The 18967-nt window shown below is 45.1% G+C and overlaps 1 protein-coding gene across 6 annotated transcripts in view; it reads right to left on the bottom strand.

Annotated features, from left to right (window-relative positions):
- LRP1B (LDL receptor related protein 1B) overlaps window positions 1-18967 on the bottom strand; it is a 2031260-nt gene that overhangs the window by 149509 nt on the left and 1862784 nt on the right. For all 6 annotated transcript variants that reach the window (XM_068245873.1, XM_068245875.1, XM_068245874.1 and 3 more), the window contains 3 exons: window positions 18530-18652; window positions 2793-2915; window positions 2390-2530 (listed from right to left, as the gene is read on the bottom strand). In XM_068245873.1, the coding sequence (XP_068101974.1) occupies window positions 2390-2530; window positions 2793-2915; window positions 18530-18652 (387 nt within the window). The remainder of the gene's footprint in view (window positions 1-2389; window positions 2531-2792; window positions 2916-18529; window positions 18653-18967) is intronic.

The following is an 18967-nucleotide window of genomic DNA, read 5'->3' as shown; positions in this document are numbered from 1 at the left end:
GCGGCCTTCGCCGCACAGTTACATGCTGGAGTTTTGCCTGGTCCTTCAGTTGCACATAGACTGAGGGCTATGCGCGTGCCAGACGACAGGACCTTTATGCGAGTAGAAGGGGAGTCAGCTGATCGGCCGGTCAGCTGACTCCAGCAGTGCTCCGGATTGGCTGAGTGACTGGGGCGGCGCTGTGGAGTGCTTGCAGTATATATAGGACCTGCCTGTCAGTTGCTCCGTGACTGCTGTTGCGAATGCTACTTGTTAGCACTCAGACCCTAGTCAGATCCCAAAGTGTGCTAGAACCAGCAGGAGCTGGGGATCCACACTTAGGGCTTGTTTCCACTGTAGCGGTGCGGAATCGCCTGGATTCCACCGCTGAAGAAATTGCATGCGGCTGCGTTTCCGCATGCAGATTTACCCGCGATTTCGCATGCGATTTCGCATGGCAAGGAGCCATGCGAATTTAACCATGTCACTGCCTGTGTTAAGTTCCATTGGCTTTCAAAAAATCGCATGCGAAATCGCATGCGAAATCGCGGGGAAATCCGCATGACAAAGCCGCATGCGATTTCCCTATTGAATACATTAGCGGCGATTCGCCCGCATTCCTGCCGCACGCGAATCTGCACGACCCTGTCGTGCAGATTTTCCCCGCACCGAAAAACGCCGCCGCCGCCGCACACGTGGAAACAGCCTCATCCACTAACATTAAGTATGCGAATCCGCATGCAGTGCCCGCATGCGGATTCGCTATAGTGGAAACGAGCCCTTAGTCAGACTCTGTTGATAGCTTAAAGTACTAATTGCATTGTATTATTTGTTATGACCTTCTGCTAGCCTTGACTACTCTTCTGCTTACTGATTCTGTGCCTTTGCCTATCTGATCCTGTTGCCGACTCTGCCTGAATATCACTCTGATTCAGCCTTCTGTCTTTGTACCGTATCTGTCCGCCTGTTACCGAATCTGCTTGTCTGACTATTCTTCCCTCACCAGTAAACCTAGTCACTGGTGAGGGATTCTCTGTTTAGTAATCACCTGCTTCTTAGATGACCAATAGTTGCAGCACCACCTCTATCTCCTGCTCCTCAGGAAATCAGTAGCTGCAGTACAGTCTGAATCACCTGCTCCTCGGGAGATCAGTAACTGCAGTACAGTCTGAATCACCTGCTCCTCAGATGATCAGTTGCTGCAGTACAGTCTTAATCACGTGCTCCTCAGGTGACTAGCTACTATAGTACTTTCCTCATCCCCTGCTCCTCAGGTGATCTCCGGCTGCAGTTCAGTCTGAATCACCCGCTCCTCGGGTGATCAATACCTTGTCTTATTGTATACCACCCGCTCCTCGGGTGAACTGATTACTATTATTGTCTACATCTCCAGCTTGCTGGAGGTGGTATTCCTGAGTTCTATAGAGATACCTCTCTATACCAGCTCCTCTGGGGTAGTGAGTATCTCTACACATTACTGTTGCACCAAACACCTATCTTACATCTGGTTGTCCTGTGTCTCGCTATACTCGCATTATTGGTGATTCTGCAGATCATCATATAATCAGGTATAGCATTTGTATTATTGGTGATACTGCAGATCACCAATAATCAGAATATCTGTGCTTGCTGACACCAATCGTTACAGTATGCAAATGGTTTATTTCCACTACAGAGAGCTGTAGAAGCTTGCTTACCTCTTGTCATCAGCACAGGCAATATTCCCTGTGCCTGTGTCTTCACTCTACCTTCCCCCCTACCTTTCTGCTAAAGTTACTCCACTAAAGAGTGGAGATGCAAGCAAAGGGAGATTCTGGCCTTTGCTGATGACAAGCGATGAGCAAGCCTCTCTGCTCTCTGTAGGGAATACATGGTAATGCTTTCAAATGTTTACGTAGTTGTTTAGCTTACTCTTAGGTACGTTGTTTTACGTAGCTAACCGTAGTTACTGATATTTTAGTTTTGGGAGTATAATACCAGTTTAAACACTGAGAAACACAAGTTCTATAACTGAGTGCCTACACACAGGCCTATTTGTGCCTGAGGAGGGTCATTAACAATGGCCATACAGGATTCAAATTTTCATACGATTGTATAGATTACTCAAAGAGAATTCTCCACCACGGCTAACCAGATGTTTTATCAATTTTTCTGCTAACCCGATTAAGATTTATAAAATATATATATATATATATATATATATATATATATATATATATATTATTCAATTAATACTACTGAACAGGAAAATGTAAAATAATGTGGTTGTATTGTGTGCGACTACTTGAGGTGATGCAAGGAAATACAAAACACCAGCCATCTTGGCATCTCTAAACCAACTGTGCTAAATCACTGGAAAACAAAATGGCTGCTCTGCTGATTAGAGCTATACCAACACAGGAAATGGTACCTGCTCTGCAGCCTCGTTCATCGCTGCCATCTCCGCAGTCGTCAAACTGGTCGCACTGTAGCTCCGATGCGATGCACTTCCTGTTTCCGCAGGCAAACTCATCCTTCTTGCAAGGTTTCACTTTCTGCTTGGTTCCTATTCCTAACACATTTCACACAAACAAAAATAAATCACAATTAGCTCAGCAAGCGCATTAAGATTCTGCCGGCATGAAGAGCCACTGACCAAGAAGCGGGAAAGTTCCTCATGCGTTGCCAATATAATTGTTTCAGAACCTAATTTATGGCACACATAAACTTTCAATTAAGACTTCAATTAAGGTCAATTATGTTTCTTTCACTGAAGGTTCCTCTCCGATTACGTTAATTCGGTCTCGGAGCTGCGTAGGGTAAATTTTACGTACCACAGTGAGCCTCGTCAGAGCCATCGCCGCACTCATCCAGCTCATTGCAGGTCTGCTCCGTCCTCAGGCACACGCGGTTGTTGTGGCAGCGGAATGGCCTTGTTGGTGGGCAGGGAAACTTGACTTGGAGACAAAACACCACACATAAATTTCAAAGTTAATAAAAAAAAAAAATTACAAAAAAATATTATACAGATATATATACAGTGTATACAGTACACACACAGATATATATATATATATATATATATATATATATATATATATATATATACATATATACATAGAACACACAATACTTTAAAGTAAAGTAAACCCAAGGTGAAAATAAACAATGAGATAGACGGTTATATCTATACTTCTATTCCTTAAAAACATATATATCATGGTTTTATTTTATGTTTAAACATTTACACAGTAAATTTAATGTTTTATTGTCTCTGAAGAATAGATAAAAAAGTTCAGTAGGTAATGTATTTTAGCCCTTTGACACTTTATAGACTGCCATTGAGCAAACAGAAGCACTTGCCTGCAGGAAATAGTTGTATGGCTGTAATTCCTTATCAGTGAGGGTTATGGTTTAAACCAGCAAAAGTCTGACAAGAGAGAAACTGTCCCTTGCATGCCTGAAGGTTAACTCTTTCAGGCAAAAAAAGAAAAGAAGGAACACAGCCTAGTTATTAATATATTTGGCACTTTACTTACATACAGGTCCTTCTCAAAAAATTAGCATATTGCGATAAAGTTCATTATTTTCTGCAATGTACTGATAAGCATTAGACTTTCATATATTTTAGATTCATTACACACAACTGAAGTAGTTCAAGCCTTTTATTGTTTTAATATTGATGATTTTGGCATACAGCTCATGAAAACCCAAAATTCCTATCTCAAAAAATTTGCATATTTCATCCGACCAGTAAAAGGAAAGTGTTTTTAAAACAAAAAAAGTCAACCCTCAAATAATTATGTTCAGTTATGCACTCAATACTTGGTCGGGAATTATTTTGCATAAATGACTGTTTCAATGCGGCGTGGCATGGAGGCAATCAGCCTGTGGCACTGCTCAGATGTTATGGAGGCCCAGGATGCTTCGGCAGAGGATCAGCAGGATAGCCAGGTAACTGGTATTGTTTAAAAGGTAATAAAAATGGCAACCTCCATATCTATCCCTCTCAGTTTAAGATCCTTTTGCGTTTTTGTGTTTGTTTTTTATTTGCTTTTTTTATGTTGTTGTTTATTAATGAATAGTGTGTGGTTTTATTTTTCGAACAATACAATCAGTCATGACTGATTGAATTTAAAACATCTAAAGAAAACATTGCATAGTGTATGGCCACATTTAAATTAATTAGATATCTGCTTAAAATTGGTACATTGATCGCTACTCTTCTATCGATATGAGGGGGAGTAATCAATCACTTGCTTAATCAGGCTGCTATCACTATCAGCTTTAATAAGGCAATTCTGCTCCACCAATATTTTACAATGTCTTAACCTAACCCTTCTCTCACACAGAACACTCTCTCTACCGGCGAGGCCTAACCCTAAGACCTCCCTCTACCAATGCCTAACCCTAAGACCTCCCTCTACCGATGCCTAACCCTAAGACCTCCCTCTACCGATGCCTAACCCTAAGACCTCCCTCTACTAATGCCTAACCCTAAGACCTCCCTCTACCTATGCCTAACCCTAAGACCTCCCTCTACCAATGCCTAACCCTAAGACCTCCCTCTACTTATGCCTAACCCTAAGACTTTCCTCTACTGGTGCCTAACCCTAAGACCTCCCTCTACCTATGCCTAACCCTAAGACCTCCTTCTACCTATGCCTAACCCTAAGACTTCCCTCTACCTATGCCTAACCCTTAACCCCCCACGTGGTGCCTAATGCAATTTGCATATCGACATGCTTCGGTGCCCACAATTTTATCAGGAGCCTCAGGGTGGATACATTTATCTGCTTTGCCACAAAGTGCAGCTTTGCAGCAGTGCCTCTGGAAATAGTTTAAGGTTAGGAGGGAGGGGGATTAAGTATTAGGCACCGGGGGAGTTAGGGGGGGGAGTTAAGTGTTAGGTACCACCTTGGGGGTTAAAGAGTAACTGTCAGGCTGCAGAAGCTAATTTAAACCTCTATTCTCCTGTGTTAAACAGTTTAGAAGGAAGCCCAAAAGCCATTAGTGAAGATAAAAATCTCAGTTACCTTTGATGTGTGCTTATCAGCAAGTCTGTTATAGACCCATAAGGACGCAAGCCGCATACTAAACTGCAAAGCATTCTGGGGCCCTCCCCTCGGCTGCTAATGAGACGTTACAGAAGCTTGTAATCAGTCCAGCGTGTAGCACTGATAAATCTCGGGGCAGAGTACTCTGCAGGAGTCAGCTATTGTTTCTAGCCACATGGCTCATTAATATTCACTGCACACTGTGTTGTTCAAGTAGGAGCTTATCTGTGATCAGGAAGCAGGCAGGACATGACGACACATTTGACAGAAAAACATGGAGCCTGCCATGAGCTGTCAGGAGCATCTATCTCTGCATATACTATATACAAATTCTGTGAAATCCAAACGTGGACAGTGAAATGCATATGTAATGTAAGTACAGCCAATCTTTAGCTACTGATATATGTGTTTATTTTCTCTGAGACCTTATACCTAACAGCTCCTCTTTAAGGGTTAGGAAATGTTTAGAGGGAGGTCTTAGGCCTTGTTCACATTGTGTTCCGTTCGCGTGGCCCTTAGCGTTGGGCGTTTTTTTGACGCATATTTTTTTCTATTCCTGGTGCTTGGTTTGTGCTAAGCGGTTTTCAAAGCGGTTTTATAATTCACTCCCTGACGCAAGTCAGGAAGTGACCTCTTTGACCCAGAAAATAATAAATACAATGCATTTATTATTAAAAATGCGAACGCAATCGCTGCACAAAGCGATTTTGTGACGGATTTGCGTTTCTCCTATACCTTCCATTGAGGCGGAATCACCCCGAAAATGGTCCACACACTGCGCACGACCCACACTGATATGAACCTTCTCATAGACATTAATTGTCCACGTGGTCGGGGGGCGTTTTTAAAAAGCGCACGTGGGCAAAAAAAGCCGAAAACGCCGGTAGTGTGAACGAGCCCTTAGGGTTAGGCATCAGTAGAGGGAGGGTACAGTGTGAGTAGAGTTAGGTTAACACATAGTAAAATATCAGTAAATATTCCCGATATTTTACTATTGAAATTAAGTAGTAGAATATCAGTAATATATTCTACTAGCAGCAATCCTTCGCACCCTTTTTACATGGATGCCTTCTGTCTCCCCCTGCATAGAGAAGTACCGCAGATCCCTGGAGCGGAACAGCCATGTCAGTATAAAGAACAATACAAAAGCTTGTTCTGCTCTGTGTAGAGGGGAGAAGGAGATAAGAGCGTTTTCATGTTGTGGGAACTTCAACAATCATTACTGGAGGACAATGATCTGACCAGTGCCACCAGGCGGATTGCTAGTCAACGCTAGTGATGTTGGGGGACATCTGTACAAACTTAAGATCTCTGATCATCAACAATTGCTTCAGACTGAGGAAATTCTACAGCGTGCGCAAAACCTTCTATACAAAAGTTTGTGTGAGCGGTGGCCGAGTCTGCGAACCTAAAATAACTTGCAGTAAGTGGCATCTCAAGAGGAAGAAATGCATTTTAATAAGCAATATAAAAACATTTAGATTCGCAGATTCTAATTCATGTCATTTGTTCCAGCGTATTGTTCTATCACAAATCCAATCAGATCACATTGTTTTATCATATTTCATCAGCCTTTGTGAACTCTTGCATGTCTGTATAATTTGTAAATAAATTACAAAGTAAACAGTGAAGATAATTGCGCTAATTTCTTTCCATGGAGTGGCAATTTCACTCTAGAGAATGACTTTTTCTTTTTTTGGGAAAAACAGCAGGAACCTGCAGATGTTGAAATAGGAGACTGTACAGTTTCAGATTCCACTTCCCAAAGCTTAATGGACAAGTGTAGTCATAAAATAAGGCAAATTAACCAGTGATTAATAATGTGGTTATGACGCACTTTAGGTTTTGTTCCCCTTAAAGAGAACCAGAGATGAACGTTTCACACATATCAGTCGATAGCTTGTAAAGAATAAATGCTCTACCTGATAATTTTGCCGCTCTGGTGTGCCTTTTTTAGTGTTTTTTTTATCCATTATTGCTCCAGGAAAAATAAAATATGGCCGCCGGCTCATATCCCTTCTGCTTCCGGGTTATGAGTTGTTCTGGATGTGCTGTCTAGGCTATATGAGACTAGGCTGCTATTTAGGCTATATGAGAAATGCTGCTGCAGCCTTTCATCTGTGTGCTTTCATTTTGGTATGGAAGGAAGTGTCTCTCATAGGAATGAAACTGCAGTCATTATCAGTATCTATGCAGACAGAGTGCACACTGAGCACACAGATCATATTGCAGCCACACTTGTCTGTTTCAGAGATTCTCTCTCAGCAGCAGCAGCCCCTCCGATGTCATCAGAGCTCTCAGTATGCAAAGCAGGAAATCTGAGCCAGGAGGTGGCAGGCTTGGGCTTGAAAAGACTCCACAGAAGACTCCCAGCTATAATGATTCCAGGTCAAAACTAGACTGAGCCAGTCGGGGATTCTTATCACAGCTGATAATAGACTAATTAAGCAGATAAGAATGAAACTAAAAGCAGGATAGGTGTTTGCTGTCATGCTCCCACTGATAAATGTAATAAAATACATGAGGGTGCTTCGTATGTTGTTCTCTTTAAAAGACCTACTGTAAACTCTGTGAGTGCCTGTTTATTAACACTTCCTCATCAGCAGCAGCCTGGCATACACATAAAAATGGCCCCTGGTAAAAAGGGTGCCACTAGTAGAATTTTGGTTAAGTTACATATATTTTACTATCTGAGCCATTAATAATAGCAATAAATGTCTGAGCCATTTTATTGGTTTAGACAGCGGACCAATGGGGAGCCCAGGCTGCAGATTCAAATGCTTTGCCCGGGCTCCTTCTATGCCGACAGTAATTACAGTGTTAGATACACTGTAATTATGCGACGGATTTTGCGGCGAGAGGCGGCGGGTGATCTGCGGCGGTATGTATGCCAGCAGGGGTGCCGGTGCAGAGCTGCGCGGGGGCTTCTAAACTGTGCAGCGACCCGACGGGGAGCTCTGGGGGTCTCCTTATTAAAGGAGACCCCCAGATGCTGCGGCGACTACGTGCGTTAGCTAGTTTAGACCTGCTTTTTGCAGGTCTAAGCTAACGCTCATGTCTGCGGAGACATGATAAGGGTAATTGGATTCGGTGTTAAGAACTCGCTGGGCGATTATATCGCCCAAGCGAGTTCTTTTCCACCTGGGAGTAGTGTTGGGCGAACAGTGTTCGCCACTGTTCGGGTTCTGCAGAACATCACCCTGTTCGGGTGATGTTCGGGTTCGGCCGAACACCTAATGGTGTTCGGCCAAACTGTTCGGCCATATGGCCGAACTAAGAGCGCATGGCCGAACGTTACCCGAACGTTCGGCTAGCGCTGTGATTGGCCGAACGGGTCACGTGTAGTGTTGGGCGAACATCTAGATGTTCGGGTTCGGGCCGAACATGGCCGAACTCCGAACATAATGGAAGTCAATGGGGACCCGAACTTTCGTGCTTTGTAAAGCCTCCTTACATGCTACATAACCCAAATTTACAGGGTATGTGCACCTTGGGAGTGGGTACAAGAGGAAAAAAAAATTTAGCAAAAAGAGCTTATAGTTTTTGAGAAAATCGATTTTAAAGTTTCAAAGGGAAAACTGTCTTTTAAATGCGGGAAATGTCTGTTTTCTTTGCACAGGTAACATGCTTTTTGTCGGCATGCAGTCATAAATGTAATACATATAAGAGGTTCCAGGAAAAGGGACCGGTAACGCTAACCCAGCAGCAGCACACGTGATGGAACAAGAGGAGGGTGGCGCAGGAGGAGAAGGCCACGCTTTGAGACACAACAACCCAGGCCTTGCATGAGGACAAGAAGCGTGCGGATAGCAATTTGCATTTTGTCGCCATGCAGTCATAAATGTAATACAGATGAGAGGTTCAATAAACAGGGACCGGAAACGCTAACCCATCACAGATGTTCATTGTTCATGTTACTTGGTTGGGGTCCGGGAGTGTTGCGTAGTCGTTTCCAATCCAGGATTGATTCATTTTAATTTGAGTCAGACGGTCTGCATTTTCTGTGGAGAGGCGGATACGCCGCCGATCTGTGACGATGCCTCCGGCAGCACTGAAACAGCGTTCCGACATAACGCTGGCTGCCGGGCAAGCCAGCACCTCTATTGCGTACATTGCCAGTTTGTGCCAGGTGTCTAGCTTCGATACCCAATAGTTGAAGGGTGCAGATGGATTGTTCAACACAGCTACGCCATCTGACATGTAGTCCTTGACCATCTTCTCCAGGCGATCGGTGTTGGAGGTGGATCTGCACGCTTGCTGTTCTGTGTGCTGCTGCATGGGTGTCAGAAAATTTTCCCACTCCAAGGACACTGCCGATACCATTCCCTTTTGGGCACTAGCTGCGGCTTGTATTGTTTGCTGCCCTCCTGGTCGTCCTGGGTTTGCGGAAGTCAGTCTGTCGGCGTACAACTGGCTAGAGGAGGGGGAGGATGTCAATCTCCTCTCTAAAGTCTCCACAAGGGCCTGCTGGTATTCTTCCATTTTGACCTGTCTGGCTCTTTCTTCAAGCAGTTTTGGAACATTGTGTTTGTACCGTGGATCCAGAAGGGTATAAACCCAGTAATTGGTGTTGTCCAGAATGCGCACAATGCGTGGGTCGCGTTCAATGCAGTCCTAGGCCGAAGAGGTCATAGCCTAGGGTCACAAAACCTGTTTATTGGGCAATTTCAATGGTGGCGAGTCTGACGTACATAAATCGCAGCAATGGCCGTTAGCAACGTCTGAATCTCACGAAATGTCTCATGCAGGTAGAAGACATATTGTTAGACTTGGGCTCCAAAGATGGGTTCCCTACATCTCTGCAAACCAGAGTTACAGGGCTCCAAATTTGGTAAAATCCCCCATAGGCTTTCATTGGGCCTCCTATTTACAGTTCCAAAATCTCACATCTTTTCAAAGGGCAATGGCTCAGCAGTACCAAATTTTCTAGCATTGTAGGGACCCTTAGGGGGAACATGACTGGTGAGTTTCGGGCCCCTAGGCCGAAGAGGTCATAGCCTAGGGTCACAAAAACCTGTTTATTGGGGCTATTTCAATGGTAGTGATGGTGACGTACATAAATCGCAGCAATGGCCGTTAGCAAAGTCTGAATCTCACGAAATGTCTCATGCAGGTAGAAGACATATTGTTAGACTTGGATTCCAAAGATGGGGTCCCTACATCTCTGCAAACCAGAGTTACAGGGGTCCAAAATTGGTAAAATCCCCCATAGGATTTCATTGGCTCCCTATTTCACTTTCCAAAATCTCACATCTTTTCAAAGGGCAATGGCTCAGCAGTACCAAATTTTCTAGCATTGTAGGGACCCTTAGGGGGATCATGACTGGTGAGTTTTGCCACTGCTGAGCCATTGCCCTTTGAAATGGTGTGAGATTTTGGAACGGTAAATAGGAGGCCCAATGGAAGCCTATGGGGGATTTTACCAATTTTGGACCCCTGTAACTCTGGTTTGCAGAGATGTAGGGACCCCATCTTTGGAATCTAAGTCTAACAATATGTCTTCTACCTGCATGAGACATTTCGTGAGATTCAGACGTTGCTAACGGCCATGGCTGAGATTTATGTACGCCACCATCACTACCATTGAAATAGCCCCAATAAACAGGTTTTTGTGACCCTAGGCTATGACCTCTTCGGCCTAGGGGCCCGAAACTCACCAGTCATGTTCCCCCTAAGGGTCCCTACAATGCTAGAAAATTTGGTACTGCTGAGCCATTGCCCTTTGAAAAGATGTGAGATTTTGGAAAGTGAAATAGGGAGCCAATGAAATCCTATGGGGGATTTTACCAATTTTGGACCCCTGTAACTCTGGTTTGCAGAGATGTAGGGACCCCATCTTTGGAATCTAAGTCTAACAATATGTCTACTACCTGCATGAGACATTTCGTGAGATTCAGACTTTGCTAACGGCCATTGCTGCGATTTATGTACGTCACCATCACTAACATTGAAATAGCCCCAATAAACAGGTTTTTGTGACCCTAGGCTATGACCTCTTCGGCCTAGGGGCCCGAAACTCACCAGTCATGTTCCCCCTAAGGGTCCCTACAATGCTAGAAAATTTGGTACTGCTGAGCCATTGCCCTTTGAAAAGATGTGAGATTTTGGGAAGTGAAATAGGGAGCCAATGAAATCCTATGGGGGATTTTACCAATTTTGGACCCCTGTAACTCTGGTTTGCAGAGATGTAGGGACCCCATCTTTGGAATCCAAGTCTAACAATATGTCTACTACCTGCATGAGACATTTCGTGAGATTCAGACTTTGCTAACGGCCATTGCTGCGATTTATGTACGTCACCATCACTAACATTGAAATAGCCCCAATAAACAGGTTTTTGTGACCCTAGGCTATGACCTCTTTGGCCTAGGGGCCCGAAACTCACCAGTCATGTTCCCCCTAAGGGTCCCTACAATGCTAGAAAATTTGGTACTGCTGAGTAATTGCCCTTTGAAAAGATGTGAGATTTTGGAAAGTGAAATAGGGAGCCAATGAAATCCTATGGGGGATTTTACCAATTTTGGACCCCTGTAACTCTGGTTTGCAGAGATGTAGGGACCCCATCTTTGGAATCCAAGTCTAACAATATGTCTTCTACCTGCATGAGACATTTCGTGAGATTCAGACTTTGCTAACGGCCATTGCTGCGATTTATGTACGTCACCATCACTAACATTGAAATAGCCCCAATAAACAGGTTTTTGTGACCCTAGGCTATGACCTCTTTGGCCTAGGGGCCCGAAACTCACCAGTCATGTTCCCCCTAAGGGTCCCTACAATGCTAGAAAATTTGGTACTGCTGAGCCATTGCCCTTTGAAAAGATGTGAGATTTTGGAAAGTGAAATAGGGAGCCAATGAAATACTATGGGGGATTTTACCAATTTTGGACCCCTGTAACTCTGGTTTGCAGAGATGTAGGGACCCCATCTTTGGAATCTAAGTCTAACAATATGTCTACTACCTGCATGAGACATTTCGTGAGATTCAGACTTTGCTAACGGCCATTGCTGCGATTTATGTACGTCACCATCACTAACATTGAAATAGCCCCAATAAACAGGTTTTTGTGACCCTAGGCTATGACCTCTTCGGCCTAGGGGCCCGAAACTCACCAGTCATGTTCCCCCTAAGGGTCCCTACAATGCTAGAAAATTTGGTACTGCTGAGCCATTGCCCTTTGAAAAGATGTGAGATTTTGGAAAGTGAAATAGGGAGCCAATGAAATCCTATGGGGGATTTTACCAATTTTGGACCCCTGTAACTCTGGTTTGCAGAGATGTAGGGACCCCATCTTTGGAATCCAAGTCTAACAATATGTCTACTACCTGCATGAGACATTTCGTGAGATTCAGACTTTGCTAACGGCCATTGCTGCGATTTATGTACGTCACCATCACTACCATTGAAATAGCCCCAATAAACAGGTTTTTGTGACCCTAGGCTATGACCTCTTTGGCCTAGGGGCCCGAAACTCACCAGTCATGTTCCCCCTAAGGGTCCCTACAATGCTAGAAAATTTGCCACTGCTGAGTAATTGCCCTTTGAAAAGATGTGAGATTTTGGGAAGTGAAATAGGGAGCCAATGAAATCCTATGGGGGATTTTACCAATTTTGGACCCCTGTAACTCTGGTTTGCAGAGATGTAGGGACCCCATCTTTGGAATCCAAGTCTAACAATATGTCTTCTACCTGCATGAGACATTTCGTGAGATTCAGACTTTGCTAACGGCCATTGCTGCGATTTATGTACGTCACCATCACTACCATTGAAATAGCCCCAATAAACAGGTTTTTGTGACCCTAGGCTATGACCTCTTTGGCCTAGGGGCCCGAAACTCACCAGTCATGTTCCCCCTAAGGGTCCCTACAATGCTAGAAAATTTGGTACTGCTGAGCCATTGCCCTTTGAAAAGATGTGAGATTTTGGAAAGTGAAATAGGGAGCCAATGAAATCCTATGGGGGATTTTACCAATTTTGGACCCCTGTAACTCTGGTTTGCAGAGATGTAGGGACCCCATCTTTGGAATCTAAGTCTAACAATATGTCTTCTACCTGCATGAGACATTTCGTGAGATTCAGACTTTGCTAACGGCCATTGCTGCGATTTATGTACGTCACCATCACTACCATTGAAATAGCCCCAATAAACAGGTTTTTGTGACCCTAGGCTATGACCTCTTCGGCCTAGGGGCCCGAAACTCACCAGTCATGTTCCCCCTAAGGGTCCCTACAATGCTAGAAAATTTGGTACTGCTGAGCCATTGCCCTTTGAAAAGATGTGAGATTTTGGAAAGTGAAATAGGGAGCCAATGAAATCCTATGGGGGATTTTACCAATTTTGGACCCCTGTAACTCTGGTTTGCAGAGATTTAGGGACCCCATCTTTGGAATCCAAGTCTAACAATATGTCTACTACCTGCATGAGACATTTCGTGAGATTCAGACTTTGCTAACGGCCATTGCTGCGATTTATGTACGTCACCATCACTACCATTGAAATAGCCCCAATAAACAGGTTTTTGTGACCCTAGGCTATGACCTCTTTGGCCTAGGGGCCCGAAACTCACCAGTCATGTTCCCCCTAAGGGTCCCTACAATGCTAGAAAATTTGCCACTGCTGAGTAATTGCCCTTTGAAAAGATGTGAGATTTTGGAAAGTGAAATAGGGAGCCAATGAAATCCTATGGGGGATTTTACCAATTTTGGACCCCTGTAACTCTGGTTTGCAGAGATGTAGGGACCCCATCTTTGGAATCCAAGTCTAACAATATGTCTTCTACCTGCATGAGACATTTCGTGAGATTCAGACTTTGCTAACGGCCATTGCTGCGATTTATGTACGTCACCATCACTACCATTGAAATAGCCCCAATAAACAGGTTTTTGTGACCCTAGGCTATGACCTCTTCGGCCTAGGGGCCCGAAACTCACCAGTCATGTTCCCCCTAAGGGTCCCTACAATGCTAGAAAATTTGGTACTGCTGAGCCATTGCCCTTTGAAAAGATGTGAGATTTTGGAAAGTGAAATAGGGAGCCAATGAAATCCTATGGGGGATTTTACCAATTTTGGACCCCTGTAAGGCCTCTTGCACACTGCAAGCAAATCAGATTCAGATTCAGATTTTTAATCTGTTTTTACATCCGATTCCGATTCAGATTTTTAATCTTAACTGCATGCTGCGTTTTTTGATCCGTTTTTCTGTTGAATGTATTCAAGGAAAATCGGAATCGGAATCGGAAACGGAATCGGAATCGGAATCGGAAAACGGATTTGCAGTGTGCAGGGAGCCTAACTCTGGTTTGCAGAGATGTAGGGACCCCATCTTTGGAATCCAAGTCTAACAATATGTCTTCTACCTGCATGACACATTTCGTGAGATTCAGACTTTGCTAACGGCCATTGCTGCGATTTATGTACGTCACCATCACTACCATTGAAATAGCCCCAATAAACAGGTTTTTGTGACCCTAGGCTATGACCTCTTCGGCCTAGGGGCCCGAAACTCACCAGTCATGTTCCCCCTAAAGGTCCCTACAATGCTAGAAAATTTGCCACTGCTGAGTAATTGCCCTTTGAAAAGATGTGAGATTTTGGAACTGTAAATAGGAGGCCCAATGAAAGCCTATGGGGGATTTTACCAAATTTGGAGCCCTGTAACTCTGGTTTGCAGAGATGTAGGGAACCCATCTTTGGAGCCCAAGTCTAACAATATGTCTTCTACCTGCATGAGACATTTCGTGAGATTCAGACGTTGCTAACGGCCATTGCTGCGATTTATGTACGTCAGACTCGCCACCATTGAAATTGCCCAATAAACAGGTTTTGTGACCCTAGGCTATGACCTCTTCGGCCTAGGACTGCATTGAACGCGACCCACGCATTGTGCGCATTCTGGACAACACCAATTACTGGGTTTATACCCTTCTGGATCCACGGTACAAACACAATGTTCCAAAACTGCTTGAAGAAAGAGCCAGACAGGTCAAAATGGAAGAATACCAGCAGGCCCTTGTGGAGACTTTAGAGAGGAGATTGACATCCTCCCCCTCCTCTAGCCAGTTGTACGCCGACAGACTGACTTCCGCAAACCCAGGACGACCAGGAGGGCAGCAAACAACACAAGCCGCAGCTAGTGCCCAAAAGGGAATGGTATCGGCAGTGTCCTTGGAGTGGGAAAATTTTCTGACACCCATGCAGCAGCACACAGAACAGCAAGCGTGCAGATCCACCTCCAACACCGATCGCCTGGAGAAGATGGTCAAGGACTACATGTCAGATGGCGTAGCTGTGTTGAACAATCCATCTGCACCCTTCAACTATTGGGTATCGAAGCTAGACACCTGGTACAAACTGGCAATGTACGCAATAGAGGTGCTGGCTTGCCCGGCAGCCAGCGTTATGTCGGAACGCTGTTTCAGTGCTGCCGGAGGCATCGTCACAGATCGGCGGCGTATCCGCCTCTCCACAGAAAATGCAGACCGTCTGACTCAAATTAAAATGAATCAATCCTGGATTGGAAACGACTACGCAACACTCCCGGACCCCAACCAAGTAACATGAACAATGAACATCTGTGATGGGTTAGCGTTTCCGGTCCCTGTTTATTGAACCTCTCATCTGTATTACATTTATGACTGCATGGCGACAAAATGCAAATTGCTATCCGCACGCTTCTTGTCCTCATGCAAGGCCTGGGTTGTTGTGTCTCAAAGCGTGGCCTTCTCCTCCTGCGCCACCCTCCTCTTGTTCCATCACGTGTGCTGCTGCTGGGTTAGCGTTACCGGTCCCTTTTCCTGGAACCTCTTATATGTATTACATTTATGACTGCATGCCGACAAAAAGCATGTTACCTGTGCAAAGAAAACAGACATTTCCCGCATTTAAAAGACAGTTTTCCCTTTGAAACTTTAAAATCGATTTTCTCAAAAACTATAAGCTCTTTTTGCTAAATTTTTTTTCCTCTTGTACCCACTCCCAAGGTGCACATACCCTGTAAATTTGGGGTATGTAGCATGTAAGGAGGCTTTACAAAGCACAAAAGTTCGGGTCCCCATTGACTTCCATTATGTTCGGAGTTCGGGTCGAACACCCGAACATCGCGGCCATGTTCGGCCTGTTCGGCCCGAACCCGAACATCTAGATGTTCGCCCAACACTACCTGGGAGGGTCTAACGTTTAATTAGATTAGGCGATGTCCCCATCGCATAAGTTAAGAACTCACCAGTGCTTAGCGCTGGCGAGTTCAGCAATAGAATATGGCCCTAACTCTGCTACAGCCTATAGAGCGCACACTAGTGGCTGCAGCTCGGGAGCTTCGAGCCAGGAGAGAAGCATGGTATACATGTTCTGTGTCTTGTCTATAATATCCAGCGCTTTCTCTAAGGTAAGTTTGCTGAATCACTTACATCTGCAGTTTTCTACAACCTTTTTTCAACCTTGTAGTCTTTATAGGAGTAAATAAGTAAGGCAGGTTTTTTTTCATTCTTTTAGGCCTCTTTCACACCAAGACGTTGCGTTTTAGGGGACGTTAAGATCGTATAACGTGCCCCTAACGCAACGCATGGTGGTGTTGAAGTTGGATGTCAGATTGAGCCGCGTTATGCGGCTCTTGGTGTGCTGTTTTCGTTCCATCTATACTGATAGAACAGGCGCTCCAGGATAGTGATGGGAAGTCCGGATCTTTTCAAGGATTCGGATGATTCAAATCGGATCATTGAAAAGATTCGGATCTTTGAACCGACTCATTTGAATCATTTTACTAGGGAAGCAGACTGGGTGAAAGGACAGGACTTTCCCTGCACTGTACATTCTGATTTTTCCTGTTTCTTCCAGACAGACATCCACTGTGAACCGAATTGTTCATTGTGATAATCCGGATGATTCGAATCACAAAAAAGATCCGGATCAAATGAATGATTCATTCATGATCCGGACAACACTTATGAGTCCAGGTTACTTCACCACAGTGCAGTGAATATTAATTAGCCATGTGGCTAGTCACTGAGCATGTGCAAGCAGTCTAAGCAGCTAAAGCCCAGTATAACGCACAGCATGCTGCACTTTCCCAGAACGTGCAGCGTTACAATGTAACGCAACGTGGGCACTGTGAACAGCCCATTGATGTTACATTGCTGTGAGTTGGGCTGCGTTACAGGCTGCTGTAACCTGCGCCTGTAACGTCCCACTGTGAAAGCAGCCTTAAAGCGGACCTGAACTCAGAACTTCCTCTCTGTTCTAAAAGATAAGCAACATCATAATAACCTTTAAAGAAAAAAATAATTATTTGTTACAGCTGATACAAATCCTACGAAAAAAAATCTGCAGACATTCTAGACTCTCTAAATACATACAGGGTGCATTTCTCTCTGTTTTCCTTCTGTCCTGTGCAAGACTTCAGGTCCACTTTCAAGTGTACCGGAGACAAACGATTCCCTATAAAATATACATACCCGGGGCTTCCTCTAGCCTGATCGCTCTCACAGCTTCCTCTTCTTCCTGTCTGCTCGCCTGCTACTGGCCCTCGAAAGATCTGTCAGTCGGGGCCAGTCGGCGCATGCGCAGCACAGCCATGCACGGTCCCTGTCTCGTTCACGTCGCCTGGAGCTTTCTGTAGGCAGTGGGAGCGTGCACACGGCCAGGCCATGCATGCTCAGTTGGCTCCGGACCGGAGGACTTTGCGGGTGAATGGAGAGGAAAAAGAGGTCGCAGTGGGTGCGATCAGGCTAGAGGAAGACCCAGGTGTGTATATTTTATAGGGAATCGTTTGTCTCTGGTTCCCTTTAAAGCATGTTATAAAATAAGTGAAAGAAGCAAATTACTAATGCACATGACTGATTTAGCTGGAGGAATATGAAGATTTAACCACTTCAGGATTCTGCGTACGCTTAAGTACGCCCCTGAATCCTGAAGTGGATTCCATGGAAACGGCCGCTCGTATGAGCGGCCGTTCCATGTCAGCTCACGGAGGGTGTCTCCGTGAACACCCTGCGAGCCGATCGGCGGCTCGCAGGGTAAATGTAAACACACGGGGAAGATCTTCCCCGGTTTTTACATGTACAAGGCGCTGCTACGCAGCAGCGCCGTAGAGGAGATCGGCGATCCCCGTCCTCTGATTGGCCCGGGATCGCCGGCATCTGATAGGCTAAAGCCTATCCCATCAGGCGCAGGATGGAAATCCGTCCTGCGCCGCTCACAGAGGAAGGGAGAGGGAGGGAAGGGAAAGGAGGCCAGAAAGCGCTGCGGAGGGGGGCTTTGAAGAGCCCCCCCGCAAGTGCAAGCAGCCGGCGGCGATCAGACCCCCCCAGCAGGACATCCCCCTAGTGGGGAAAAAAGGGTGGCAGTCTGATCGCCCTGGCTGCCAGCTGATCGGTGCTGCGGGCTGGAGAGCCCACTCAGCACCAATCCTCAAAAAACCCTGTGGTACAGAAGTGGTTAATGAATCCCGGAGTTGTACTTGACACAATAGCAGAGTTCCGCACAGCGTGGGAACAGTAGGGAGATGAAGTACGTACCACACATCTCAGGAAGCTCGTCAGAATTATCTCCGCAATCGTCTTCTCCGTCACAAAGCCACAAATGCAGCTTACACAGGGTGTTATTGCACAGGAACTCGTCCGCTCTGCATATATTCTCCCCTTCAATAAACAGAAACAATGACCAGGATTATTATTTCCACCACTGACAATGGGCAACGAGACACGACTGCATTGAGGCGGTGCAATTCACACCGCATAATTGAGCTGGAAGACTGTAAGTGATGAATGTAAAGTATAATTGGAAAACAGTTAGGATATGGGAGTGAATTAGATGCTCCATGAAAAGACAAGATACCATTCATGCATGACTTGCCGTCAATGCAAACCCTGCTACTCATTGTCTACATCATGGGCCAGCTTATTCGGGAGGAGACAATACGTTTATTCCCATCAGGCTGCATCTATTAACTGAAG

This window comes from Hyperolius riggenbachi, chromosome 7 (assembly GCF_040937935.1).
Source record: "Hyperolius riggenbachi isolate aHypRig1 chromosome 7, aHypRig1.pri, whole genome shotgun sequence".
Classification (NCBI taxonomy): domain Eukaryota; kingdom Metazoa; phylum Chordata; class Amphibia; order Anura; family Hyperoliidae; genus Hyperolius; species Hyperolius riggenbachi.
The sequence above is the reverse complement of the archived record's forward strand: the minus strand, read 5'-3'. Positions and strand labels throughout refer to the sequence as shown.